General features: G+C 33.9%; 1 protein-coding gene across 3 annotated transcripts in view; it reads right to left on the reverse strand.

The window, feature by feature from the left end:
• The window catches only part of PLEKHS1 (pleckstrin homology domain containing S1), a 30957-nt gene extending 21886 nt beyond the window's left edge, over positions 1-9071 (reverse strand). For 2 of the 3 annotated variants that reach the window (XM_087964522.1, XM_087964523.1), the window contains exons 1-5: positions 8928-9071; positions 3981-4027; positions 1490-1563; positions 1290-1396; positions 346-480 (exon numbers count right to left, since the gene is read on the reverse strand). In XM_087964522.1, the coding sequence (XP_087820648.1) occupies positions 346-480; positions 1290-1396; positions 1490-1563; positions 3981-4008 (344 nt within the window). In that variant the 5' untranslated portion in view covers positions 4009-4027; positions 8928-9071. The remainder of the gene's footprint in view (positions 1-345; positions 481-1289; positions 1397-1489; positions 1564-3980; positions 4028-8927) is intronic. The other variant, XM_087964524.1, reaches the window with a different exon arrangement.
• Between the last annotated feature and the right edge of the window lie 3539 nt (positions 9072-12610).

The following is a 12610-nucleotide window of genomic DNA, read 5'->3' on the forward strand; positions in this document are numbered from 1 at the left end:
TGACACAAATCTGGAGAATCTAACTCTGTCATAAACAGTATTGAACTATGCCCACTGCAGTTAATATCTCTTTTCTATGCAAGCTGCAGAATTCAGAATAATGGTCTGAAATTATAGGGAAGCAGATTATAGGTGGATGCTAGAAAAAACATCTTATCAATAAGAGTAATTTCATAATACATGCAGGTTTCAAGATAGTAAAATACCTCCATCACTGTATGTGTTTAAACACTGTCATACCCCAGAAATATTTAGTCTGAGGATCCATTTTTAATATTTGGGTGTTCTTTTTTCCAACATTATAACAAATTAAAACTATGTCCCATAAAAGGATTGTGAACTTACCTATCTTTTCCAATAAGGTAATATATTCTGTTCTCTGTAGTAATACTCAATACTTCGGTGAACTGGCACTTGAACATCTTTTTCACTGCAGACATTTTCTCAAAGTCACCTATGCCGAGTTCTATTTTTGAAGCCCTGTCAAATAAATATAAAATAGGTAAACAAATATTATAAATTCTTCTCAGATATGAGAAGAGAGTCTGTAGCTTATATCTGGTACAGAAAATTCCTGCCCAAGAAGTTTCTAGACAATCAGTAGAGCTATCATACCCAGGCTACAAAACCCAGGCAACCATTAAATAGTTCGTCACTCTTTGCTTGTAGTCATCTAGGGTTTTCAAGCCCAGATACAGTAATTGTAGAATCAGGATTGTGTCTTCACAAAAAGGATCTCTTTGTGCATAATCATATTAGGTCTCTTTTCACAAGTCCACAGAGTCAGAAAGCGACTAAACTCATGCAATTCTGTTATACCCATTTATTTTAATGCATGAAAAGTGTAATTTGACTGTTCTCTTCCACCTTCATCTCTAATATTTACTTACTTACTTACTTATTGAATCATGCCTCAACTAAACATCAAATAGAAATTAACTAAGATGTTAGAAATAAAAATGATGATAATGATCCTACAGCATAAAACAAAACCTAGCCAAGCTTATTAAACAGAGATTCAGTATCAGGGACTGTTTCATCCTGTGCTAGGGGTCATGGAAGAACTAGGTTTTTAAATATTTGTGGAACAGGGTTAGGATCACAAAGAATAGGGGGTCAGGGAGCTGTGACATAGGGAAAGTGCAGCCTCATATCATGTAATGTAGACCAACATTTGTTAAAGAACCAGGGAAAAGTACAGTAACCTTTATTATTTAAGCATCAGAAATGTTGTATTTCACCAGTAAGTCAGCTAAAATAAACTGTGATCCATTTGTTCAAATACTTACTCATTAATTTCAATGTGGCCCTTTATTTGCTGGCCTTTGTGATAGCTCAAGATATAACGATTTTGGGCAGAATGAGAAAGAATAAAATATCTCTTTTTCCAGGAAACCTACAGAAAGGGGAAAAATCAATTTCATATATTAGTAGAAAATCAACACATTAGGAATGCATTTTGATGATGCTATAATTTTCCTAACTGTACCTGATTATTAAAAAGCTGAGGTGGTGGTGATTTTATGAAGAAACCATGCTTGTAAACACTGCTGTCACAATTTTCTAAGAAAGAAAAACAAAAGGTCATGTTTTATAAAAAGATATTCTTGCACAATAACTAATGCTAAATGCTGGGCAACCAAATTTTGGCCTTGAAATATCATCAAGCCATCTCTCTTTTTCTTACTCATGCTCTACCTAGGCTTTAAACATACATGAAACAAACTAATAACTGCAATAAATAAGAAATGGCATTCTTTATTTTTTTTAATGAACATCTCCAAAATATCTTGAATATGTCACTACATAGCAAATACTTCCTAGACCTAGAAGATGGGAGGTAAGCAAAGTGTATATTGGAACAAGGAACAAAAAAGATGACAAGAGACACGGAAGAGCAATTTTGTGGAAAATAAAAAATAAGGTTCTAATATAGTGTTTTTCAACCTCAACATCTTTAATATGTGTGAACTTCAAATTCCAAAATTACCACAACCAGAATTTTCTACAGACCAAAGTTGTAGTGTGGGACAAGAAAAATAGAATGAATGATACATAAATTGCAAGATTAGAATAAGATGATTAATTTGTGTAGCTTGGTATAATATTTCCTAAAAATTGAGAAATGAATGGAGAAATTTTCAGATTTGTAAATGCTGGAAGAAGACAGTGGCTAGCTCATTGTGAAAAATGAAGATTTAAAAAAGTAAAAATAGTTATACATATTAAACTGATTCTGTCCATTGCATGAAAGTTGAAAATTTCACAATTGGATATGATGTAAAGGATAGAATGCATAAAGAAATTTGTTTGCTGGGATAGAAATATATAGAAAAGTACAGAAGATGGGGTTTATGAAAAGTAGTTTCTTTGGGTTTCCTTTTATCTCCTGATTTTAATTTGTGTTCCATACTATTGCTTACACTTGCATTTGCAAAATGTTGTTTAATCTAAAAGGGAATAATATGATATCTATATATGTTTGTGAGAACACTCCAAACACAGCACTGCCTATTGTATGATTTCCAATTGACTATATATCTCAAAACAAATAAAAATTTACACTGTGGCAAAGCATATTAAAATACTTTGGGAAAAACATATTTGGAAGAATAATGTATCATCTAATCCAGTGGTGCCCAACCTTTTTTGTACCAGGGACCAGTTTCACGATTATTCATTCTTTGCGGCCAGGTACAAAATGATCCACAGACCGGTACCGGCATCAGCACGCACGACCAAGGCAAGGCGAGCCGAGCGACCGGCCAGCCAGCCGTCCCCCGCTTCTCCCCGCCACCTTCAACTCCTCCTTCTCGTGGTTGATGGGTTTTTCAGGCTCTTTCTTAATCTCCTCCTGAGTAATGCGAGACTCCACCGCCATTGGGATGGCTCTTCGTTTGAAGCCCCCCCCTTTCGACGAAACTAAGGCACGAGGATTCCTTCAGCACCCAAACGCTGCTTTCCAACTGACGACTGACAAGCTCACCCGGAAGCACTTTCTCAAGCGCCGTCAAAACAAGGTGGCGGCACCCAAGCAAAGTAGGCCCTACTTTCATTCTTTGCGGCCTGGTACAAAATGATCCACGGACTGGTACCGGTCCGGGGCCCGGTGGTTGGGGACCCCTGATCTAATCCTAATATAATAATTTTATATAGTTAAGCAATGATGGTGGTTATAAAGAAAATATGCTGCTGTAGACACTATGATCTGAAGCTAGATACAAATGAAAGCATGAGGAAGCATTTTTTTGTATAAGCTCCTTTCATCCTCTGCATGATACATTTTATTGATTACTATGGTACTATTGCATATCATCAAGGCCCGTGAACAAGGTCAGGAACTGCCCCATTAGTTCTTAAAATCAGAAGATAGCCTGAAGGATTTGTATGAAAGTGGCAGACTACAGTTACAAGCAGAATTTCTCTTTGTTCTTAATAAAATTCTACCAAATTAACCTTTTGGTTCATAAAAATGGTTAAATGTGTTGAAATATGCTTGGTATTCACAGAAAACTCAGAGCAGTATTTAAAAAACATTGTCAAGTAAAAATAAAAATGTACGTGTAGAGCTTTTTGATGAATGAGAAGCAGAGCTCAGTGTGAAACAAACTCCGTTAGATCAGATCTCTGAAGTGTATAATAAATATAAAGGGTAAAATATAAAGCATGGACAAGATGCATTTTCTGCTTCATTGAGTAACAATTTAATGAAAGGAGCAGGTCTTTTAGTATGAAAATCTGATTGTAGGGTGGCTTAAGAATGTCCATTGCCAAATTCTTGATTCGGTTTGAAATCTGGATCAAAGTCAACCTGAAAAAAGAGTGGGAATATAACCTGGTGACTGTGTAACAAATTGTTATAACTTTATAACAGAGACTTGTTCTGCATTTATTGAACAAGAGACATATTGTCAAGTATCAAGTATAAAAAATGCTGTGAAAAGAGGAATCAGGCAAAAACATATTTAGAATTTATGTACCAATACTAGTTCTTCTTGTAGAATCCATATTTGATTATTAGTTCAACCTGAAAAATAAACAAAGAATGAATGTTAAAGATGAACTTCACTGTTTCTCAAGGCTACCATAACCAAAGGATTTCTAAAAGATAGACCTTTTCTTTTCAGGATTCACTAATCTATTTAATGCAAACAGAAACTGTAACCACACAACATATTATCAGATGGTAACAATATTGTTTGTTAATCTTATTTAAATTTAAGTTACTCATATACTTGGAATAAAATAAAATTATTTCATATGCCAAAAAAACAAAAACTCATATGCAATAGTTGTCAGTTTCCCCCAAAGAACATGGTTTTTGCCAAGAATAAGAATGTGATATTTAATTTCTATAATTTTGTCCAGTTGCTACTTGGAATGTTGTGCAAACAAAACATGGAAGATTCAATTACCATCCTGGAAATTCAACAGAATAATAAAATGCAACAAAAAGTCCCTTGAGATTAGAATTGTAAGAATTACATTGATAAAAGTTTATAAGAAGGAAAAGAGATTTAGGAACTGATATATAGTGCTCTTTAGCAATATATGAAGTTCCTACATTTCTTTCATCTTGCAGATAAAAACATCAGTATTAACAAAATGAACAATTTATATGGCATTAGTATTATGCAAAGATTTATTTGTGATATGACTTCCCTTTTTCCCCTTTTCCCTTTTGCCTGCACAACGACCCTTTAATATGCTTCAACTATTCTGGAAAGCCTATTTAGATACAAAGGGGAGAAAATATATAGTAGGTTTGCTAATAAATGCCACTTTACTAGCAGAATTATAGTCAAAATGAAGTTTTCAAAACTAATTCTTATCTCTATGCTGAACAGAATTCACCATATTTTAGAAATAAATTGGATTTGTTTGAAGAAAAGAACTATGGCTTTTAAATACTAGTGCCAAGATAAAAGAAAAAAAAATAGGACGTGTTAAATTTGAAATATAGTCCATAATCATTGCAAGCTAACTCATGTGAAAAATGTTCTTTCGTTTCTAAGTATTTAGAAAACACAGTGCTTTCAGTGAAAAGTATCAGACAGACATGTTCTGTACACCAGTGATGTTTCAGCAAGAAGAATTTCCTATTCTTTTCATTAGACATTGCATTTTGTGGATACATACAGTTGTTACACTGGACTGAACTTTCTCTGTTTTTCTCTATAAATAAATTCAGAACATCAACTGTTCACTAAAAATTCAATTTCTACAAGGAATTAATTAACTGAAGAAAACTGCAGTTTTAAAAAACCCTATTTTATCATGAGATTAATCATTCACTGAACTAAAACCCTATTCTTCTTCCTCTTCCCATTCCACCATATCTGTGACTAGTACATAACATAATTCTTTGTTTGCAAGGATTGAAAGGAACAAATATCACTTCTTCTTTTTATTTTATTTATTTGTCAAAAGCTTACAATACAACAGAAACAAGAATAAACATAAGTTTATTCTTGTTTAAATACAAGAAATAGGAACTAATTGGGGACAATAGGACAGGGACGGTAGGCACAATTGTGCACTTATGAATGCACCGTACAGACCTTTTAGGAATGGGGTAAGGTCAACAGAGGTTAGTTTGAGGATAAAGGAGGGGGGGCTTGAGCAGGTGACAACAGAATCAGATAGTGAGTTCCAGACATTGACCACTCTGTTGCTGAACTTCCTGCAATTGAGTTTGGAGTGATATACATTTAGTTTATATCTGTTGTGGTTAAAGCTGAAATATTCATTAACTGGTAAGACGTTGTAACAACAACAAAAAAAAGTACTATGCTTAAGTCCAATCTTAGTTGGCATAGTTCAAAGTTCTTTATTCACTTTTTTACCACTTCTTTATTCATTTCTGCTATATGACGAATATATTTTACATAAGAATATATTTAACACCAACCTCCAATAAAGGATGCCTAAAACGAAATTTATAACTGGGTGTATTTTTCCCTCCTTGTCTTTATTTTTCCAGGAAACTAGGAAGTATTTTTTTCTATGATGCTTACTATGTCTGTCCATACCTTGTGGACTGAGATGTCTCTTATCTGACTATTGCCGAGCCTTTGGATCTTCATTCTCCTGACTTTCAAAGATATTCCCACAGACCACTACACATGCATGCGTATATGCACATCCATAAATGTACATATGCCCAATAAAACCTGCCTACAAGAAGCAGTGCTACTGGTGATTAGTGGTAATCAGAATGGTATCAGGTGAATTGTCCAGTGGGAGGATATTGTATCCTGCTGCCTGGATTGAATGGCTTTCAAACTGTTGCCAAAATATCTCAGTCTGGACAGGATTTTCTTAAATTGGTTTAGAATAGAGGTCTCTAACCTTGGCAACTTTAAGCCCAATGGACTTCAATTCCCAGAATTCCCCAGCCAGCTTGGGTTGGAGATCCCTGGTTTAGAAGATAGCCAGTATAAGCACAGGGTAGGTACAGATTGAGGGTTTAGGGCTGCAAAGCTCTTTATAACTGAATATTATGTTTCAGCTTTGTGGGCAACTGCATTTTACATTCAAGATATTCAAGTGACATATATTTCATATTCCTAAAAATATTGGTTTTCTACTATTTTAAAATTAATCTTTGATAGTATACACTTCTTGGGAGTGGAGGGATAGCTTCAGTCACAGATGGCACAATGTTATTACTATTTCCGCACCTAATTTTTCTATTTATTATCTAATTGAACCGATATCCCACAAAAAACAAAGAAACACAGCAAGTCTAGAAGACGTGCTCAATCATTCAATAAGTTGATCAGATTATACTTTTAAGAAAGACAAGAAATTGATAGTCATTTTCCAATGAGAAAGAATACAAAATTAAAATGCAAATCACTCTTAATATAGTATTTAAAAGAAGATTTCAATCCAATCAAATATTTGTTTAAAGAATTGAAACAGAACCTGAGATGGGAATGGGGATGACTTGCCTTGATAAAAATATTTTTCAGATATTTCTGAAAAAATTAACAAACAATTTAAGGTCTTATCAAGACAGACACCAGACTTTGCTCACAGAACTATTCAAGTTTATGATTGCCTAAACATGCAATTGCCATGACAAAGAAATGAAGAAAATATCATAGATGTTAAAATATCTCAGGTAGATGTTGAAAATTGTAACATATGAAGCAGCATCTACATCAGACATGTTGAGAATGACAATAACAATAGAGTACATTGTATTGTAATAAGAGTTTATGATCTCTCCCAAAATTGCATGTATCTGAAAAGAACATAGTATAAGTTCATTAAATGCAAAATTCAGACTTTTGAAATTTAATAAACCAAGACAAAAACATTTATTGATGACTATAATCCTCTTTAATGCAGTACATTTTCCTCAATTTATTAAAATAATTTAAAACATTAATTCAAGAATGAAATTATTCAAAAATATGAAAAAAGAAAGGATATGAAAATATGGAACTGGAGTTACCATAGCATTTCAAGCCATATTACAATAACTAAGGTCTTACATTAATGGTATCAAAATGTGATAAGTATAACATATATATTTCATATATAATCAGTGAATTTTTGGGGATGCAGTTGAATATTCTTTAACCCTGCTAGACTATGATAAGATTGTAGATTTTTGAACGAAAGTATTTAATAATATGTACACAGAATAATATGTACAACAAACAGAACAAACAAACAGAAGTTAAGAATTATTATACATGTAAATTAGAATAAAAGTACTGCTAGGTAAGAAAGCATTTTCATTTTTAGCAGTTAAATTATTGCTGAACAATGAAATATATATATATATGTCAAGAGTTAAATAGTATGATAAGTTCTAGTTTACATCATTGCTTGACAAAGTTTATTGTAAAACCTATTATTTCACCATAAAAAATAGCAAATCATTATTTTATAGAGAATGGTGGGATATTATTGCTTATATATATAATAGAAATTATGGGAATGTTAAATTTTACTAAGATCATGTAAATTTACTTTAACTCTAAATATAATTTTGGTTGTTTCGTATCTCCTAGTAATCAATTATTATGCACATATTATATTCCTGTTACGATAATCTAATAGGTATTGTACAAAAATTATTTTCAAACTATAATATTGTAGATTGAACAATTCTACTACTGAAAAGTTTTAATTATAAATGTTTGTTTTACTTAAAAAATAATGATTTAAAAAAAATAAGACTGTAGATAAGCTAAAGGAAACATAAGGTACCTTTGACAGTTCCTTTGTCTTCTTCCAAATGGTAAATCTTCCAAACTAAGTGCCAACTCTTAGTCTTATAGGGCATACACCAAATAATATTAGAGTAAGCTAGTGTCATTTGCTTTAATCATGCCATTTGTATATTAAATTTTCTTGAGGCTGAGAGAAGGTGAAACACCTTTAAAATTAAAGGATGTTATCTTAGGTATGTACATCTTTAAGTGTTGTATGTTATGATTCTTGATTCTTAACGAATGTACTTTTTCTTTATGTATATTGAGAGTATTTACACCAAGACAAATTCCTTGTGTGTCCAATCACACTCAGCCAATAAAGTATTCTATTCTATTCTATTCTATTCTATTCTATTCTATTCTATTCTATTCTATTCTACATACTTGTGAATTTACAAGAGGGTCTATGGCCAAATTTGGAATACTAAAAGAGTGCAGGACTATTAACTGCAGATAATGTCCATGCACAGTTAAACTTTTGTACAACTCTTCCAAAGATGAAAACAAAGAAAATTCCAAGTTTTATTCCTGTTTTAAATTTTATTTACAGTATTTATAAGGGGGTTTTACCCAAATTTTGTGACAATAAAATGTAGTGAAACAATTTGCACTTTAACTACTGTACACAGAATAAAATTAAATTTTAGATATTGTCAGCTGTAAATAAATGTTATGATTTTTAGCAATACTTACAGGATAGGATGTTTTCTATGCTGGAGATAAGCAATGCCCAATCATGTCACTGAGACAGTTGTTGAAAATTGGATTATTTAGAGTGGCTGTCTTTTTATATCAGTCTTAATTATACCCCTAACTATGACTCATAAGGAAATACCCAATTTTTTTCATATGGGAAATATTCTCTTTTACTGTCAAAACTGAAAGTTGTTTTAATGAGAAAATACGGGAAGTTGCAGTGTATTTAAAAAGCTTTTGACAGGGCACAGAACAGGTGCAATAATAATAATACTAAATCCAGGTTGGCACTTGGTTTGCTTTTCTATTTCATTTCCTCATAGCATTTTAAAAAAAAAAGTAACACTACTCCAACAGCAAGACAGATATGAATTGCTACGAGGATATAGTTGGCGACTTGATTGCTATTATTACAATCCAACAAAATACTTTATTTAATGAATGACACAGGAAGGGAAACTTTCAGAAAACAAATCCATAGACCTTTCCTTATGGTTGGGGAAAAATGTTTTCTTAGAATTCCTATGTTATCTCATATAATCTCACCCAAACTCATACCAGAAGCAGCCACACTATTCTGATGTTGCTGAAACATGTTAAGACAATTCTAAAATGTATAAAATCTGATGTGTATGTCTGACAATTCTGTTGTTAGTGCAGCTGATTGACTATAGCAGCTGATTGACTACTAGTGCAGAAGACTGACTGCCACTGGTACCTGTTGGCAATGTTAGTCTGGTATAGGCAAATCCCACCATATTTCCATTCTTTCATAGTTCTCTCCTTATAGCAAGAACCTGGCACAAATGTAATGGGACTTTGTGAGATGACGGACTCCAGAATTAATAGGAAGAACTGGCTTTTTCAAACCGCAGATATTGCCTACTGTTTGATAAGATTGCCACACGGCTCTATCAGCCTACAAAGCCTGTTTGTCTGGCTTGTGTACGTTCTGGTTGAACTGGACTGGCCCAGCAACACAGCCATCATTCATGATAGAAGGAGAAGTATAAGACACAAATATTAAGATAACTTTTGAAAGTTTTTCTTTATCTCACTTCTGCTGAGAGGCAATGTGCCCCCCCCCCCGAAAATATCTTGCTCAAATTTGCCAATCAAGAATTGTGCAACAGATTAAGACATTGGCCGGGGGACAATAAAGGTGACATCAATGGAGAAACAATCCTCAGTACCGGTAGTCCTCGACTTACGATCAAAATTTAGTCCAAAATTTCTGTTGCTGAGATATTTGTTAAGTGAATTTTGCCCCATTTTATGAATTTTTTGCCACAGTTGTTAAGTGAATCACTGCAGTTAAATTAGTTACATGGTTGTTAATAGGTTTTCCCCATTGATGTTGTTTGTCAGAATGTTACAAAAGGCAAGCACATGACCCTGGGACACTGCAACCGTCATAAATATGAGTCAGTTGCCAAGCATCTGAACCTTAATCATGTGAGATTAAGAATAGCTTTAGTATTTTTCCTCCTACTGACGCAGTGGTGAGACAAGACCAAGGAGAAGGGAAGAGTGAAAGGAACTTCTGGTTTTTATTTTCCTCAGGTTATCTGTCTGTCTGTCTATCTGCATTAATAGACAGGTTCCCATTCATGTCCTCTTGCCCATTATCCCTCAAACAAGCAATAAAAGTTTACTACTGACAATGCATCTTTATTTTTTTTTTGTTTGAATTTATAAAATAAATTTAAAATGTAGGTTTAAATGAAAAGCAGAGTATGTCTCTTTTCCCCGTACCTTTGTACCTTTCTCTTGAAAAAACTTGTTTTTTGGAAAAGAAATATTATGAAGAGTACAATGTTAATTTTTCAATATTCTTACCCACAAATATCATAAAATAGGATGTTCTGAAACCTTAAATGAAATATTGATCTCCTTGCTGTGTCTTTTCAGCTGATCAGGGAGACACTTGTGTCAGGAGTGGGGTTTTCTGCTGCTTGCTTTACTTTTAAGGACTAAAAACTAGTTTCAGTTACTTGGATACCTCAGTAAAAGTATTACATTGCAGACATGCTTAACCAATCAACCAATAGTAAGCACCCAAATAGTATGTGCTAATCTCGTCCTAAATATTTCTGGAATAGGAAAATTTCTACAGCAAAGCAAAAGCAACAAACCAAAAACAAATTAGTGCTTGGTAGCTATTATCAAGCCCTACAAATACCATTATCTCAATAAATGCCATTTTTGGTGGCAAGGCAAAACAACTGAACAAAATAACGAAATGTGTATGTGGAGAGAGGGAGGGAGGGAAACTTGCACAGGATAATATGTAGATGTGTTTCTAAAAGGAGGAGGAAAAAAGCAAGAGAAAGTTTATGGAAATTAAAACAAATAGACAAAGCATTCTCTCCTACACTGCGTTATTCCGGTTTTTAGAATTCAGAACTTAATTCTGCCCACACCCTGAAAAAGGCTCCTTAAAGTCACCATTTCATGTTTCACATTCGTACAATTTCCTGAACTTTAATACTGCTTGATATTTTGCTTTAGTGCACCCAAGAAATAATTCATACATAAGCAAGAGTTCTGCCTACTGCAAATTAGTAGTGTGTGTGCCTGCAAGTCTTTTTGTCCCTCCTTCATTATTTTCCAAGACTTTAAACCCAAATGTTCCATGTTTGCGAAAGTTCTCTGGTTCAAGTAGTGCTGTTTCCTATCTCAATTTTAGCTCATATGACCCTGGTGCTGTCCATGTCCCAGGTTTGCAGAATCCTATCTTGCTTCCTTCCACTACCTGCCTTAGCTTGTCAATGTCCAGCATAGCAGTACTTACCAGTCCAGGTGTCCCAGATGCCCTTGTCCTTACTCCTTTCCAGGCCACTTCAGCTGTGCCTTTAATAAGTGACTGTTTCTCATTCATATCTTTGAGTCACTTTTACTGTAAACTAATGCATTTCAGTCCATCTTGATCTCCAGAACAAAATAGAGGTTTCATTCCAAGACCAGAGTTGCCCACACCTGCAAGGCATTCAAAACGTAGCTTTGCCATTTCATCTGTGAAACTGATAGTATGGTTGAGTGGGATCTATGAATGTTCTTAGATACTATTTTATGGTGTTTTATGTTTTTAATTTTATTAGTTGCCCAGAGTCAATTATTTTATTTGTCAAAAGCTTACAATATAACAGAAACAAGAATAAACATAAGTTTAAATACAAGAAATAGGAAATAATAATTGGGGACAATAGGACAGGGACGGTAGGCACGATTGTGCGCTTATGCACGCACCTTACAGACCTCTTAGGAATAGGGTGAGGTCAATAGAGGTTAGTTTGAGGGTAAAGGAGTAGGGTTTGAGCAGGTGACAACAGAATCAGGTAGTGAGTTCGAGACATTGACCACTCTGTTGCTGAAATCATACTTCCTGCAATCAAGTTTGGAGTGGTTTACACTTAGTTTATATCTGTTGTGCGCTCGTGTTGTTGTTAAAGCTGAAATATTCATTAACTGGCAAGATGTTGCAACATATGATTTTATGTACTATGCTTAAATCTAATCTTAGTCGGTGTAGTTCAAGGTTGTCTAAGCCAAGAATCTCAAGTCTGGTGCTGTAGGGTATTCTGTTGCGAACTGAGGAATGTAGTACTCTTCTGGTAAAATACTTCTGGACTTGCTCAATTGTATTTATGTCTGATATACAATGCGGGTTCAAGTTATGT

This window comes from Notechis scutatus, chromosome 4, assembly GCF_049901735.1.
Source record: "Notechis scutatus isolate UNSWTSFEM ecotype Mainland chromosome 4, rNotScu1.2, whole genome shotgun sequence".
NCBI lineage: Eukaryota > Metazoa > Chordata > Lepidosauria > Squamata > Elapidae > Notechis > Notechis scutatus.